The sequence below is a fragment of the Heteronotia binoei genome, chromosome 12, assembly GCF_032191835.1.
Source record: "Heteronotia binoei isolate CCM8104 ecotype False Entrance Well chromosome 12, APGP_CSIRO_Hbin_v1, whole genome shotgun sequence".
NCBI classification, from domain to species: domain Eukaryota; kingdom Metazoa; phylum Chordata; class Lepidosauria; order Squamata; family Gekkonidae; genus Heteronotia; species Heteronotia binoei.
In genome coordinates this window covers 55825127-55840856 of record NC_083234.1, presented here as the reverse complement: position 1 = coordinate 55840856, position 15730 = coordinate 55825127, and the positions used below count along the sequence as shown (strand labels likewise).

General features: G+C 44.2%; 1 protein-coding gene across 1 annotated transcript in view; it reads left to right on the top strand.

The window, feature by feature from the left end:
- The window catches only part of EXD3 (exonuclease 3'-5' domain containing 3), a 204344-nt gene that overhangs the window by 46640 nt on the left and 141974 nt on the right, over positions 1 to 15730 (top strand). Inside the window, exons 10-18 of the mRNA XM_060251499.1 lie at positions 2629 to 2795; positions 7556 to 7697; positions 8779 to 8989; positions 10023 to 10132; positions 10515 to 10722; positions 11785 to 11951; positions 12300 to 12470; positions 13954 to 14007; positions 15222 to 15353. Coding sequence (XP_060107482.1) covers positions 2629 to 2795; positions 7556 to 7697; positions 8779 to 8989; positions 10023 to 10132; positions 10515 to 10722; positions 11785 to 11951; positions 12300 to 12470; positions 13954 to 14007; positions 15222 to 15353 — 1362 coding nt within the window. The remainder of the gene's footprint in view (positions 1 to 2628; positions 2796 to 7555; positions 7698 to 8778; positions 8990 to 10022; positions 10133 to 10514; positions 10723 to 11784; positions 11952 to 12299; positions 12471 to 13953; positions 14008 to 15221; positions 15354 to 15730) is intronic.

Here is a 15730-nt window from a genome sequence, read left to right as displayed (position 1 = left end):
ATCAGCTCTCCTGGAGGAAATGGCTGCTTTAGAGTGTGGACTCTATGGCATTATACCCTACTGAGATCCCTCCCCTCCCCAAATTGCACCCTCTCCAGGCTTAACACCCCAAATGTCCAGGGATTTCTCAACCCAGAATTGGCAACACTAGTTATTTTTAATAGTAACAAATATATTATTGTATTCATAACTAGGCAAGGAGGGAGGAATACAAATGGAATAAAATAAATATAATAAATAAACTATGAATTATGCGGGAGGACTTTTTTTGCACAGGTACTAGGGCTGTACTGTAACGAACTGGTTCAGAAAGATAATTCAGTATAAGGATAGAGACTGTGGACTATACTACTGTGTACTGTCTATTGCTGTAAGTGTGCTGCTGCTACGTATCATCTTGTGCTCTGCTTAAGAATTGTTCCAGCATTGTTTGAGATTTCTTCTTGTTTTCAGATTGCTGCAATCCAAACTCTATTGCATTGTATACTGGATGTCCCATGCTCTTAATCGTATTGACTTACATAGTGCTATCCACCTTGAATTTCAGTGAGAAAGACGGACTATAAATAATTTCAATTTAAAAAAAGAATTATCTGTAAGGGCTTGTGTAGACCCTGTGCCAGTTAAGAGTAAATCAACAGGGCCTCTTGATGATTTCTTTTTCAGCCATTGAAATCAAAGAGGGCTGGAAATAATGAAGGGGGTGGGTTGGGGGGATTGCAGTTATACCCATTCTTTGGAAATGGGTTACAGTTTAGAAACAACCTTTTGCCTTTGGGGAAGGAGTCATAACATAAAGCCTTTATTTCCATGCTCCTATTGAACTAAAAAGTAATGTTTAAATTATGATATGAATTGTTACATTGGCTATTTTAAATCTGTGAGTTTTAAGCTGTGTTTTGGTGTTGTATTGTGTTGTTTAAAAGCAGTGCAGTTTTGTGTGATACTGCATTGCTATATCATAACCAATGCTGAAAAGCAGTTTATAAATCTTTTAAATAAATAAAAAGGGTGCCAGATCTCTTAGCTACAATGAGAAGATCAAGAGCAGGGGTGGCCAAACTTGCTTAATGTAAGAGCTGCATAGAATAAATGCCAGATACCTGAGAGCCACAAGACATGGACGACAGATGTTTGAAGGAAGGATGGAAGGAAGGAAGGAAAAAAGGCAATCGATGGGGGAAGGAGGAGGGGGGGAGAAGGGGAAAGAAAGCAATTTTAATTTTAAATGCATTCTCCAAGCCACTGGCTGCCTTGGCTTGATGAAGTGATTTAAAGAGAGAATTTTTTTCTCCAAGCCAGTTTACGGGGCAGTGAGGGCTTCGAGAGCCACAGTTTGGCCATCTCTGATCAAGAGCCTTCCTTGGGGGCTTGCATGCTTCTACCCCTTTTTTGAACATGTGTGAATTTTCTCGTTCCTTCTTAGAGGCAACCATGGTACAGTGTGGGCTGTGCTAGTTAACCGTTATTAGCTGTGGGCTGTGCTCTGTTAACCGTTATTAGCTGTAAACCACTTTTCAGCCATGGTTAAAAGTGGATTTATAAGCCATGGTTACCATAAGGACTTTTTTTGGGCAGGAACACACAGGAACGCAGTTCAAGCTGGTTTGGCATCAGGGGGTCTGGCCTAATATGCAAATGAGTTCCTGCTGGGCTTTTTCTACAAAAAAGCCATGGTTACCACCATAACATTGGTGCAAACATAATTCAAACCATCATTCATTTGAAAAATGAAAAGGAGGACTCTGCAACTAAGGTTAAGCAAAAAGGCAGCATGATGGCTGCAGTACAATTTAAAGCTACTGACCTGCCAACTTAAAGAATTTTAATGGATGATTTGCCTTGATTAATTACGTTGAAATGTCAAGAAAAAATTGCTGATAGGTAGGGCTGCTTAAGAGCTGTTGGAAATAAAGCACCACCAAGATGCGGTGATCATTTGACTCCTGAGAGTTTGGCTATAGGCAGGGCTTTTTTTATATAGCAGGAACTCCTTTGCATATTAGGCCACACACCTCTGATGTAGCCAGTCTTCCTGGAGCTTGCAGTAGGCCCTGTGTTAAGAGCCCTGTAAGCTCTTAGAGGATTGGCTACATCAGGGGTGTGTGGCCTAATATGTAAAGGAGTTCCTGCTACAAAAAAAGCCAAGGATAGATTTGTTTTTAGTGGGTTGACTTGGGTATACAAACCAAGTACTGAGTTTCTTTAAACTACTTTCTCAAGCACAAAAAAGAACCAAAGTGTGTGTGAAGTGCTGCAGTGTGTTTGGAAAAGCTAACTACTCCAAGAATTGCATCCCTGGAGGCCCTGGTAGCATTGATCTGTTGTGCCACACCATCTTGAGGGAGGAAGTAGGGATACATTGTGATTATCTGATGCAGCCTATACATAAGTACAACACCGTTTCCATCCCATGGCCAGGGTGGAAAGCAGATTGGAATGGGTCCAATGCTGATGTGTTATTGCATTAGACTGAGAAAATACATTATGAATTTTTTTGGAGCAGGGGTAGCTAGCATTTTCTTTAATGAGAGATACTTCTGAATAATGAAAACTATCCCAACCAACTTCCCTACTCATGGAAATGAATCTTGCATTCACTGACGCTGATTTGTCTTCGTTTTTTAGGGCACCATCGGGAACAGTCGGTGGCTTCAGGAACAGCTTGTACAGCTGTTGTCCCGTTCTGATCACCTAAATGCTGCAGCCACGTGGGCCCTTCATTACAGCCTCCCTGAGGACAGTCTGCCTTGGCAAGTGACAGATAAGCTGAAGACACTCAAAAGTCGAGAGAGGTAGAAAGGACAACTTTCTTCGGCTCTTTGCCTAGTTAAGGCTGGGGGTTGCTCTTGTTCTGAGGCACACCTCAAATTCAAGACTTGTGGGCACTTTGCCTCACAGTTCTGCCCTAAGAACAGATGGTTATTTTTTTCAGTTTGTACTCAAAAGCATGATCACACTATTAGTGCAAAACCTAGTGCTTTGGAGAGTAGGAAATTACTGTGTCCCTGCCTTCGAGAAGCCTAGAGTCTAAATCACAGGTGGACATATGATATTGCCTTGTACTCAGTCAAATTGTAGGTCCATATATCACAATTAATTCTATTATGAATGGCACTGGCACTATAGGATTTCAGGCAGAGAAGGGATTTCTCCCCAGCACCTGCTACCTAAGATATTTGAACAGGAGAAGAGATAAGACCATAAGAAGAGCAAGGGGTAGTTCAGACCAGTGGTCCATCTAGTCCAGCATCCTATTTCACACAGTGGCCAATTTGGAGGACCAACAAACAGGTTACAGAGGCCAAGCCAAGCCTTGATATTGCTTCCTTATCAAGTATTCAGAGGTGTGTATAGAGGTTCTTTTTACCCACCATGGCGTCCAGGGTCAGATGTCCCGCCCCTGCACTTACCTCCAAGGAGACAGAGGCCTCCAAACCATGCCAAGGAAACTGTCCAGAGAGGGCTGCAGAAGTCCTATGGAGTGTTAGAGGAGCAGCTTCCCAGCTCACCACAGCATCCAGAAAAGGCTGGCCAGCAGCCAACTCTTGGGGGCTAGCAGCAGAAGCATGAGGCAATAAGGGTGGCAGAAGAACAGCAGAACCCACCACAAGTAATGGCCCTTTCCACGTCTGTTGTGGCAATCAGGAAGGCTGCTTTGGAAGGGCAGGGCAGGAAACAGCCTGCAATGATCTCCTTAGGCCAGCACGAGCCAGAAGGCTTCTCATAGGGGAAGGGCAGGGGAAATGGGATCCTGGGGAGGTAGTAGCCCATTGGGCCTAGGACCCACCACTCCCATAGACTCATCCTGCATGATAGAGAAAGTGGGTAAGGCCAGAGTTGTCTCACTCCCAGACAGTGCTTTAAAAGGTGCACCCTGGGAGAATGAAGAGAGGAAGGGTCAGACCTCACCTAAGGTAACTAGAGAAAGGTTGCTGGCAGGAGCGGGTGTTGTAAATCCCCTTCTTATTGCTCTTTTCTGAGGTTGTTCCCCCAGGGCCCTACTAAAGGAACTCTGGAGAAGGAAACAGCCCTGGACTTCAGCCTGATGCTGGAGTATTAACACATGGCTAGTAGCTATTGATGGACCTGTCCTCTGAATTAACGCTGCCTGTGCTCATGGCTGTCGCTGTGTCTAGTATCAGTGAATCCCACAATTTAATTACTTACAGAGTAAGCATTTCCTTTTATCTGTCCTGAACCTATTGCCAGTCAGTTTTATTGAGTGCCCCATCCACTTTCTCCAGCAATTTTTTAAACCTTCATAATGTCTTCCCTTAGTAGTCCTTAGAAACTAAAAAGTGCCACATTCTTCAGCCTCTCTCTATAGGAGAAGGGTTCCAATCCCTTAATCACCTTGGTTGCTTTCTTCTGTGCTTTTTCAGCACTGCAATACCCTTTTGAAGATATGACGATCAGAACTATATAGAATATTCAAAATAAGGAAGCACTGTGGCTCTGTTCAAGGCCATTACAATATTGTGCTCTCTATTTTTGTCCCCTTTCCTGATAATCCCCAGCATGGAGTTTGCCTTTTTCACCACTGCCACATTGATCTATCTGTTATAATCTCAAGATTTCCACAATGAAAACAGAAAATTCTTTTATTTTCTCTACCATCTTCCCTTTTCCCTTAAACAATCCTTTCATTGCTTTGTCATCCAAAGGCCCAGCCACCTCCTTAGTCTGGCTCTTGCTCCCTCCTGAAATAGTTGAAGAAAAGTTTATTGCTTGTCGCAATGTTTTTAGCAATCTGCTCCTCAGATTCTCTTTTTCCTCCCCTTATTTTCAGTTTGCATTTTTTTTTTGCCAGAACCTGGGGGGTTTTTTTGTTCACCTCATTCAAGACAGCCTTCCACTCTTTAAAGGAAGCCTTTTTACATTTATGGCTTCCTTAACTTGAATCATTAACCATGCAGAAATCCTTTAAGACTTGGTAGTACTTTTCCTGACTAAAAAGGTAAAGGTAGTCCCCTGTGCAAGCACCAATCATTTCTGACTCTGGGGTGACGTTGCTTTCACAGCATTTTCATGGCAGACTTTTTACTGAGTGGCTTGCCAATGCCTTCCCCAGTCATCTACATCCCCCCCCCCCAGCAGGCTGGGTACTCATTTCACCGACCTCGGAAGGATGAAAGGCTGAGTCAACCTGGAGCCGGCTACCTGAGAACCAGCTTCCGCTGGGATCAAACTCAGGTCATGAGCAGAGAGCTTGGACTGCAGTACTGCAGCTTTACCACTCTGCACCACAGGGCTCTTACTTTTCCTGACTAATAATAATAATAATAATAAATTTTATTTATATCCCGTCCTCCCTGCCGAAGCAGGCTCAGAAGACTAGAGCTATGCATTCCATCCAAGCCTCAACTAATGTAGTTGTAAATAGCTTCCAGGCATCCTGGGGGCATTTGACTCTTAATTCCCCCTTTTAACTTCCTTCTGACTAGACCTCTCATTTTTTTTTGTAAAGTTTCCTGGGGGGGGGGATAATCCAAACAATCAATCATGCAACTAAATATTTGTGTGTTTTGCTACTTATTTTTGCATAATTGTTTACTTGGCTGGTCCCAGAGTAGGAGCAGGAAGCGCCCTGTGGCCCTGAAGCCTGCATCCCCTCTACCACTTTAACTTCTGGAAACTGACCAGGCAATACCATGAAGCATATATTCACAAGCAGCCTGCAGCCACTGTGGCTGGACTATTTCCCTGCAGCCACTATTTCCCTGCAGCCACTGTGGCCGGACCTGCCTGTCCCGCATTGGTCTTGTCAGCCACCAGCGAGCCTGCAGCAGACGTGGACTATTGCACCCTTCTTAAATCTTCGTTCGCGAAGCCAAGCCGAGAGAGAGATATTCACAAGCTTAAGAGCTAGAGACCTGCATTTTATTTTCAAATTTAAATGAAAGATATGATTCTCAGGAAAGCGCAAACCCAGCCAAAGTGTGACATTTGCAGAATTGCTGAGCTTGCAGACAGCCTCGTTCAAGAGACGTTAACTGGCCTGTTCCTCTGCATTGGGAGACATCTCATACTCCTTTCCGATTCCCATTGCTTTACATCCAGGATATTCCCAGAAATGCAAGGGGGCATCACACACCTTTGCTAAATATTTTTGCACCAATATTGACTGTCTTGTGTGCACACAGAGAATCAGTGCGAATGAATGTTTGTCCTGCCTGGTGCTGCTGCCCTGCTGAATTAGTCACACACTCTCCTAAACACAAGGTTAACAAATATTTTTTCAAATAATAAATCCTTGGATTCAGCCAGTGTAGAGGGAAAAACTGGCCAGGGACTCTTGCAAATGCACTGAATAACCAATGAAGGAAGAATCCAGTTTTTCCTCAGGCAAGCAAATGTTACAATTCAGTTCCGTAGAGGCCTTGATGGCATCCTCTGTGATAATGACTTTGAAGCAGAATTAGGAAATCTTAAGTCACCCAAATTGAGCAGATAACACCTTTGGAGAAGAAATTTCTTTGTAAATGGGGGCAGGGATGAACTGAAGTGGACGGGCAATAGATGCAGGATGAACATTTTTTTGCATGGAGCAGAATTAATTTGTGGAACTCAATTCCACAGGCAGCAGTGATGGGAACTATCTTAAATATCTTTAAAAGGTGAGTAGAAAGATTAATGGAAGATAGTTCCATTAATGGCTATTAGTCATGTTAGTTAAATGGGACCTCCATTTTCACAGGCAGCATACCTCTGAATGGTACTTGCTGGAGGAACTGCAGTGGGAGTCTGTTGCATTCATGCCCTGCTTAACAAGCTTGCCAGAAACATATTATCAGCCACAGTGGGAAAACAGGATGCTGAAGTAGGTGGACTTGATCCATTTAGACTCTGTCTTCTGTGTTCCCTACCTTGTACAAAAGATTTGGGAATATTCCAGGGAAATCTGATTGACAATAAAGCAATAAAAGTTAAAGTTCTCTTACCAAAGAGTCTAAAACCTATGCTGAGAAGGTGAATTTAGTGAATTACATGAAGCTTCATCCAACTTACTTGGTTTAATGAATAAAGCAAACAATTACACTTCTGTTCTGCTGTTTTTCCATTGTGGTTCCTGAGCTGATGTATATAGATATCTGACAAATCTCCCATCCATGAGCTGATCTGTTTAACTTCTTCAAAGTGGCCATATAAGCTTTCAGACCAACTATACTCTGAAACTACTCTGGTTTTTCCTTCTCATGGGATAGGAAAGGACAATGAAGCGATTCCTTTTACTCAGTGGCCTTTCTGGCTTCTGATGTGTCACAATGCATTTCCCTTGCACTTTCAAGCATATCTTTGGAACCATAAAAGCTGGAAGCTTGGTTGTAATTTTTTCTCTTTTAAATGAAAGCTGAGGTTCTTGCTTAATTCTGGGCCTCTTACCATGTTTTGTGCCCTCATGGAGTTGTGGCATATGCATAGCTCTGGTGGTCAGTTCAGCTGAACGCTTCTCCCCACAAAGCATAATGCGCTTGATTTACAGGTAGGGGTTTGGGCTGTTCTCCCATTTCCTTTCTCCTAAAATGGTTGTCTTTCTGTCTTGATTGCGTAGAGATGATGTACTGAAGCAAAAAGCAGCCAACTGTGAGGAGTGGAGGAAGGATCATTATTACCAGCTCCCTATTTCCAGGGAAGATGTCCTTTTCCTGTCAAAGTGGGAAGAAGTGGAGAAATGCAAGGAACATGTGCTCCAGGTGGGTGCCTTTAGTCCCTCCACACTCTTTACCCTGGAGGCTTTGGGTGAGCAGCACTGTGTGAAAGACCCCATTTCAAAAACAGTCTGTATAAACATGTGAAGTTGCCTGATAGAAGCTCAAACCACTGGTCCATCTGGGAGAAACCTTCCTCTGCCAGAGAACTGAAGAGCCACTGCTACACAGAGGAGACAGTATTGAACAGAACAGATCAGTGGTGACTTGAGTACAAGGCAAGCTTTTTATGTTCAGATATAGACTGTTAAATTAATTTTCCTCAGCATGTTAGTGTTCCCTGGCGGTTCTTAAACTAATTAATGACATAACCAGTATAGAAATGGCAGATCTCCAGGCTCGTGAATGAATTGCAAAAACAACAGCTCTAACAGTACAGTGAATTCTGTAATACATATCCAAGATCCTTACTCATGGCAAGAAAATTGTCCTGGTTTATAACATGTACTGTTTTTTCAGCTCCCGTTGTGTGACTGGTACACCAAACCATTTCAAAACAGAATTTTCCTCATGGAGATTGTTGTTCAAATACAGCAGACTGAATATCCAGTGCTGTGGCCTCACATGGGTTCATGGGGGAAGGGGGATTTTCGTATAGGAGAAGCTTTGCTGCTATTGGGGGTGGGGAAGACCCCATTGGTAAATTAGCAGGAAAAGATCATGTGTGAGAGCATGAGGTCCATTCCTAATAGCTCCCTGGGGATAATACCAGGAGGGGAAATAATGTCTGAACATCTCATAGACACCAGGAGACCTTTCTGTCTGGAAAAGAAGAATTGTATAGAGTATACATGGAAGAATTCAGAAAGGAATGTTGACTACATGTGCTATTTCTCTTTTTTTCTCTCATCCTCCCACACTAAAGAGGGTATGACTGGAGAGATAACAAAACTAGGGCTGGATCAGGTCTCTGCTTCAGTCCAATACTATGTATGCTCCCTTGTGTTCCACAATTTCAAGAAAAATGGAATATAAATATGCACTGTAGCTTCATTTTCATGCCATTTTATTTACTGACTTGGTTCCCTCAAGAAGCTGACTTTTTTGTGTTTTTTTCCTTTTACAGCCTGGACAGGTTGTTGGGATTGACATGGAATGGCGACCATCATTTGGCACTGTGGGAAGAAAATCACGAGTCTCTGTAGTTCAGATGGCAGTTCATGGCCGGGTATTCCTCTTGGACATGTTGCAGCTCCTCAGGCAGGGTGGGAAGGATGAGGAGGCTCTGTCTTCCTTCTTCCAGACTCTTTTTGCTGATCCAGCAATCACTAAGTTAGGTAATGTTTCCTGTTGTCACTTGTTGGAATTCTCACTTATTGTTGGAATTCTCTGTCTGGGGCAGTGATGCTCTGTATTCTTGTTCTTGGCGGTGGGTGGGCACAGTGGAAGGGCTTCTAGCCCCACTGGTGGACCTCTTGATGGCACTTGGGTTTTTTGGCCACTGTGTGACACAGAGTGTTGGACTGGATGGGCCATTGGCCTGATCCAACGTGGCTTCTCTTATGTTCTTATGTTTGGTGTGGAGAGCCAGTTTGGTATAGTGGTTAAGTGTGCTGACTCTTATCTGGGAGAACCAGGTTTGATTCCCCATTCCTCCACTTGCACCTGCTAGCATGGCCTTGGGTCAGCCATAGCTCTGGCAGAGGTTGTCCTTGAAAGGGCAGCTGCTGTGAGAGCCCTCTCCAGCCCCACCACCTCACAGGGTGTCTATTGTGAGGGAGGAAGGTAAAGGAGATTGTGAGCCGTTCTGAGACTTTTCGGAGTGGAGGGCGGGCTATAAATCCAATATCTTCTTTCCTGGTTCTCTTGATTTGTTAAAAGTGGGTATATATGCCTTGTACCCTTACTGGTAGGCTGTGTCAATTTGGTAATCAGGGATCAGATTGTCCTGGCTCTTAGATTTGTGTCTGGAAAACAGGGTATCCCTCTGCAAATACAGAAATTGATGTCAAGGACCTTGGGGCTTTAATCAGGAATCACAGTGAGCTACCATGGGACTAAGTGATCAGACCTTCAGAATCCCATTCAGGGGAGAGATGTGCAGCATCAGCTGCTGTCATCTACTAATCACGCAGACTTGGTCAGAGTCCTGGAATAAGTACTAGGGAGCCTGGCCTTGCCAGGCCAACATAGCAGGACCTTCTCCCTGCAGCATGTTTGGTTCCCGTTTAAGCTCTGTGTCAGGATTCCAGCTGTAGGCCTGAGCTACAGCAGCCAAACTCAAGGACTCTTCAAGCCTGGATTCAGGTGCAGCTGCCTACTGCCTGACTCAGCCTGGCCCTGACTGCAGTTTTTGTGGTGTTTCTCCAGGCTATGGGGTGGCTGGAGACCTACACAGCCTTGCACATAGCTACACTGCTTTTAAAGATTTGAACAAGCATCTCTGTGGAGTCCTGGACCTCTTGACAGTGCATAAACAAGTAAGGACAAAGAGCCAGAAAAGGCTGAATTTCCTCTCCAGAAGATGTCTCCAGCTTTCTTGGTCAGGCAGGGTATCCCAGAATCCTCTGTTTTGCTCCCTAGAGACAAAGTAGTCCTCCATGGTGGAAAGAAGCATCTTGAGCAGCCCCATACCCAGGAATTTTTTCAGGAGGGGGCATGGGGTGCTAGTTAAAATGAATTACTAAAAACTGAATTAGTTTAAACTGAGCTATTTAACTTAGCTGGGCTGCCCACCCTGATCAACCCAGGGTCTTTCTCTCCCTGAGCATTTCTGAGTGGAGGGGGAGAGGGGAGGTCCTTAGTTTCCCTGTTCAAAAATCAAAAGATGTCACTCTCTACTTCAACTGTTTTCTTCTTCAGCTACCCAAATACTCTGGGGTGATGAAGAAAGGCTGCAGAAAGGTGGATGCTTTACCTCTGGAGGATGAGGAAGCACAGTGTGGCATGCTGCCGGAGAAGGGGCTTAGCTTGCTGGTGCAGCATGTCCTTGGGAAACCTCTTGACAAAACGGAGCAGCTGTCCAGTTGGGAGAAGAGGCCACTCCGAGAGGGACAGATCCTTTATGCAGGTGTGGCTATTGTGCCTTTTGCCACTGCTTAGAACTGATGTGTCAAATCATCTGGCTTGCCTCATGTTTCCATTTCAGGAATTGGGTTGGCAGGTTCTCACCTATGTCTGTCTCCGCTACTATAAAGATCACATCCTGCTGCTGCTTAAAAATCTGCCCAGCAACAAACTAGGCATTGTTTGCAATAATAGAAATATAGAACTGGAAGGTACCTCAAGGGCCATCTAGTCCAACCCCCTGCACAGTGCAGGAAATTCAAAACTACCTCTTTCCCATTCAGGCTTTTTGGAGGATTGTAAGAGAAAAAAGGATAATCCTGTGATTATATATAGTGGCTTGTAATAGAATGTTATGTTGAAATTGAATGTATTAACTCTATAACTATAAATAATTGTTTCTTAGTGGTTTTCTATATCAGACTGTGCCCAGAGGAAGGCAAAGATCCCTTCAGGACATGGCAGGCCTCCTGCCTACTCTCACACTCTTTGCTTATTTGTGGCTTAAATATTTTAATAAACGCAATAAAAAATAAGGATTACCATCTAAGTGTTAGAATGATAACTCAGAGACTGACCTATGATCCCTGGTTCAAATCTTGCCTCTGCCATGAACTCGCAAGCCCCAGTTTGGTGTAGTGGTCAAGTGCGCGGACTCTTACCTGGGAGAACCGGGTTTGATTCCCCACTCCTCCACTTGCACCTGCTGGCATGGCCTTGGGTCAGCCATAGCTCTGGCAGGGGTTGTCCTTGAAAGGGCAGCTGCTGTGAGAGCCCTCTCAGCCCCACCCACCTCACAGGGTGTCTGTTGTGGGGGAGGAAGGTAAAGGAGATTGTGAGCCGCTCTGAGACTCTTTGGAGTGGAGGGCGGGATATAAATCCAATATCTTCTTCTTCTTCTATTATTTTTGCCTTAGGTTCCATGTGCAGACTTGGGATATTAATATTGCTGTACCTTACAATGCTGCTTGTAAGGATTAGTGAGAATTCCTTTGAATACCCTAAAGTGTTAAAGGCTTGCAGAATGCCATTATGGCATAGATCACCTGTTGTTTTATTTCTGCAGCATTGGATGCTTACTGTTTGTTGGAGATTTACACAAAATTACAGAAAGATCTGACTGGCTTTGGCCTGAATATCAACATCTTGACACCTCAGCCAAAGAAGGTGTGCACTGAAGTGAAGGCAAAGAAGCTGCCAAACAAGCAAAGGACTCCACCAGCTTGCAGTGAGGTTTGTTGCCATGTTTGACACCAGGGCCGTTGCAAAGACTTGCTCAGAGTTAGCTGGCAGAGCACATTTGTAAAGAACATGGATTGTATTGGGGGAATTAAATTCTGACTTGCATTACAAGGCTGTCATCAGGATTACAGAAATACTGCATGTGAATCACTTTGAATCTTCCATCCCTTCTTTCTAACTGTATTGTTGGATTAACTGATAACTTTTCACCTTATGTTTCTGTTTTCATTCATGTTGTTAGTCAGCCTTGAGCCCTTATGTACACAGTGCAGTCCCCACCCCACCGATGGTGGTGAATTTTAAATCAAACTCCTTTTGTGGTTTATGTGCTCCACCCAGAATTCTACAGCAAGTATGGAAGAGACCCCAAACTCTTCAGTGCCCATCTCAGTTTGTGACTTCCGTGTGGTTTGTGACAACATGCTACAAGGCCTGGGGCGGTATCTACGCTGCCTTGGAGTAGATGTCCGGATGCTTGAGAATGATGATGAACACAGGAAGGCAGCAGAGGTCAGTCAAGAGGGAGAGCTCAGGGCTTAATCTGGAGTGGGGTGTGCAGTGCTAGAGTTCATTGCCTTCTGTCTTATAGCCCATGTTGTTGGGAAGAGTTGCAGTTACTTGAAGTTGAGGGAAAGCATTCTGCATGTGTTCAAGTTACTTTTCTTTCTTACTTCACATGTCCCAAGGAAAGTATGATTCAGCACAGTGCTTTTGATGGCAATGGGCCATGTGGAGGGGGAGTCACAGGTTCAGATCTCCTGTTCTTTCATGCTTACGAGAAACCTGGGTGCCATATCTTTTCTTTTTTTAATTGAATAGCTGGACTAATTTAATCCCTGGCAATCCCCAGTTAGAGGATCTGTGATAACAGACTGTGGGAAAGACCTTTCCCTGCCTGAATCCCTGAAGAGCCACTGCCACTGGGCTAAGTGAAACAGTGGTTTGACTTGGAACAGGACAGCTTCATGTATTAGCCAAAAAGAGGATCCAGGACTAAGACCTGGGGCGGCCTGGCTCAATCCCTCCATTAAAGATTTATTCCAGAAAGCTCTTTCCATGTTTCACTCCCAATACTCTTTATCTTGCTACATAGAGAATGTTTTCAGATTGCTGTCTCCATGGAGACTGGGCAAACATCCCTTTAGTTAGAGGGTTACTGCACCGCCAGCAGCTTTGATCTGTGCTTGGATAATCAAAGATAAAAATGCCTCCTTTCTCCCTTCCTCCCCCAGCCCCCCTCCCATCTCCTTTGTCTGAGAAATGTAGTTTAATAGAAGTCAGATCTGGTGCTTTGATACATCAAAGAGAAAATGGTTGGAAAAGGAAAGACTGGATAGCACTGTTGGATTCAGGTAGCTCAGTCTAGGGCTGCAGTTCTGATGTAGAATTTCATTTTCCTTGAGAATCCCCATATTCATTTACAGAAGGACGAAGAATCATGTTCCTAGCCCTCATGTTTGCCCTGATCAGTTGAGGATATTTTCACAAGGCTGAAGGCCAGTGGTATCCCTGGTGTACCTCACAACTCTCTCTTTTAAGTAATTATTTGCTGCATTTGAGAGAACACTGTTGTGGTGGAGGCAAATACTGTTTTTTTGCCTCTGACTACTCAGTGGTCAGGCCTTCATTGAGAAGACTTCCTCAGGGGAGGGGTGTGTGTGATATGCCTTAGTGAGCAGAGTACACACACACACACTACCCATTGAAACAAGCATTTTGCCAATAAAACCAATATAATAAAGAAAAACAAAACTGAGCTAAACCTGACAAAAAGCCAAATAATAAAAGCAACTTGGCATTACATCCCACCTCAGCCAGCCTGTAATATAAAAAAGAACTTCTCAGACAGCCAGTCTAAGAGAGTGGATGTTAACAGAATACCCCCAAAGAAGGAACCCATTTCTGAAAGAGGCTCCATTCCATTCAGTAGCCAACAGTCTTTCTTTCATTGTCCACTTCTGCCTAGGTTAAACTGTGATGTGTTTCTTTCCAGCTTGCCATACAAGAAGACCGAGTAATTCTAACCTCTGGGCTTCCATATCAGATGGTGAGTGTGTGCTAAATTCTTTGGTGTCAGTGATGAAGCTTCAGGCTTGATTTACCCATGGAGCAAAGAGAGATGGTAATATCCTGAGATGGCTGAATGGGTCACTCGTACGTATAGCATTTGGGGCTGGAGTGGAAGGATGATGTTAAAGGATGTTATTTTGGAACGTCCCCCCTTCCACACAAACTACAACTTACTCACTACCATACTAGATTTCTACTTGTAAAGAGTATAGAATATAAAGGATCGTTGCAAATGAGATTCCCCTCACCTGCATTATGTGAAGTAGAACATTCTGCCACCTTAGGACTATACAGCTCTTTCTGCTGCAGATTTTAGATCCAGCCAAAATTTTGTCTCTTGGCCCCAAGGGTTGTTGGGTTGGCAACAGCACAGCTGTTCCCACTTCATGATTCCACTTCAGTCCTAAGCATACATATGGAACAAAGTATCCATCCGTGAGTAGCTGCTTGCTCATTTTCCTCAGGATAAGTGTAACATTAGCAGCACTCCAGGGAAGAAAGAAAACCTGTTTTCTCCCTCTGCTCTTCTGACAGAAGAAAAAAAAACCTATAAGTGCATTTGTGGATATGGAGACACTTGGGGAGGGGGCTCAATCACTTTGCAGGGCCCAAGCCAGCTACCGTTACTGGAGGGGGCGGAGGGTCAGGGGCAAGGTTCCCTGTAAGCTGCAGAGTCTTGTGAGTGAAAATTCTACTTGGTGAGCTACTGGTGTTAAAATTGTGAGTTGCGGGCCTTAAAGTTGTGAGCTCCTGCATAAAGTAGTATGCTGTGGGGTCATCCTTCCTGAGCTAAGACAAAAATGTGTAAGCTGGAGGCTAGAAATCTGTGAGCTAGCTCACACTAACTCAGCTTAGAGGGAACACTGGTTAGGGGGTGATACCTGGTTGCTCCACAGAGATCAGCAGTGGTCCTTCTGAGGCCTCAGCAGCTGCCCAATGAGGCTGATCCCTGATGCAAATCTTATATTCTCTCTTTCTGTCTATCTTGTGTCTCTTTCTTGTCCTTCAAGGGGGTCAGGATTTTATACCTGGTTCTTTCCTCCTTCTTATCCTTTAACAACTCCATGGAGTAGCTTACACTAATAGAGAGTGGCTGTCCCAGGGTCCCCCACTGGAAGTAAGTCCTAGTTCCACCCTTGAGCTGCTACACTTCACTAGCCCCTTAGCATCCATTTTTGTGTATTTCCATAGCTGTGTTCCCAGGTGGGAGAAGGGAGGTGTTTATTGGTGGACTGTTCAGCAAAAGCCAAGGAACAAGCTCTCCGGGTCCTGAAACACTTCAATATCCAGGTGACTTTGACTGATGTCTTCAGTCGATGCCAGGTAGGACTCCTTGTGGCTTTCATTTCTCTTCAAATGTTGGTTTAGTCTTTTATGTACTTGATATAATTCTGCCACTTACTTGAGGAGTGGTTTTAAGAGCGGTTCATGGGTTTTTTCTTCATTGTCAGCTGGAATAGACTAGCATGGTTGGTTGTGTTGAAGTGATGATGTTTTGGGGAGTGTGAAATGTGTTGCTGTGGGACCTTGTGAGCTTAAGGCATATGAGACTATTTAGATCAGGAAAATTATGACCAGGGTTTGGGGGGAGACCGAGGTTCATATATAAAATTATGGATATTATGGAGAAAGTGGAGAGAAATAACTTTATTCCACAATGCTAGAATTGGGGGGGAGCGGCAATGAAGTTGATGGAAAGA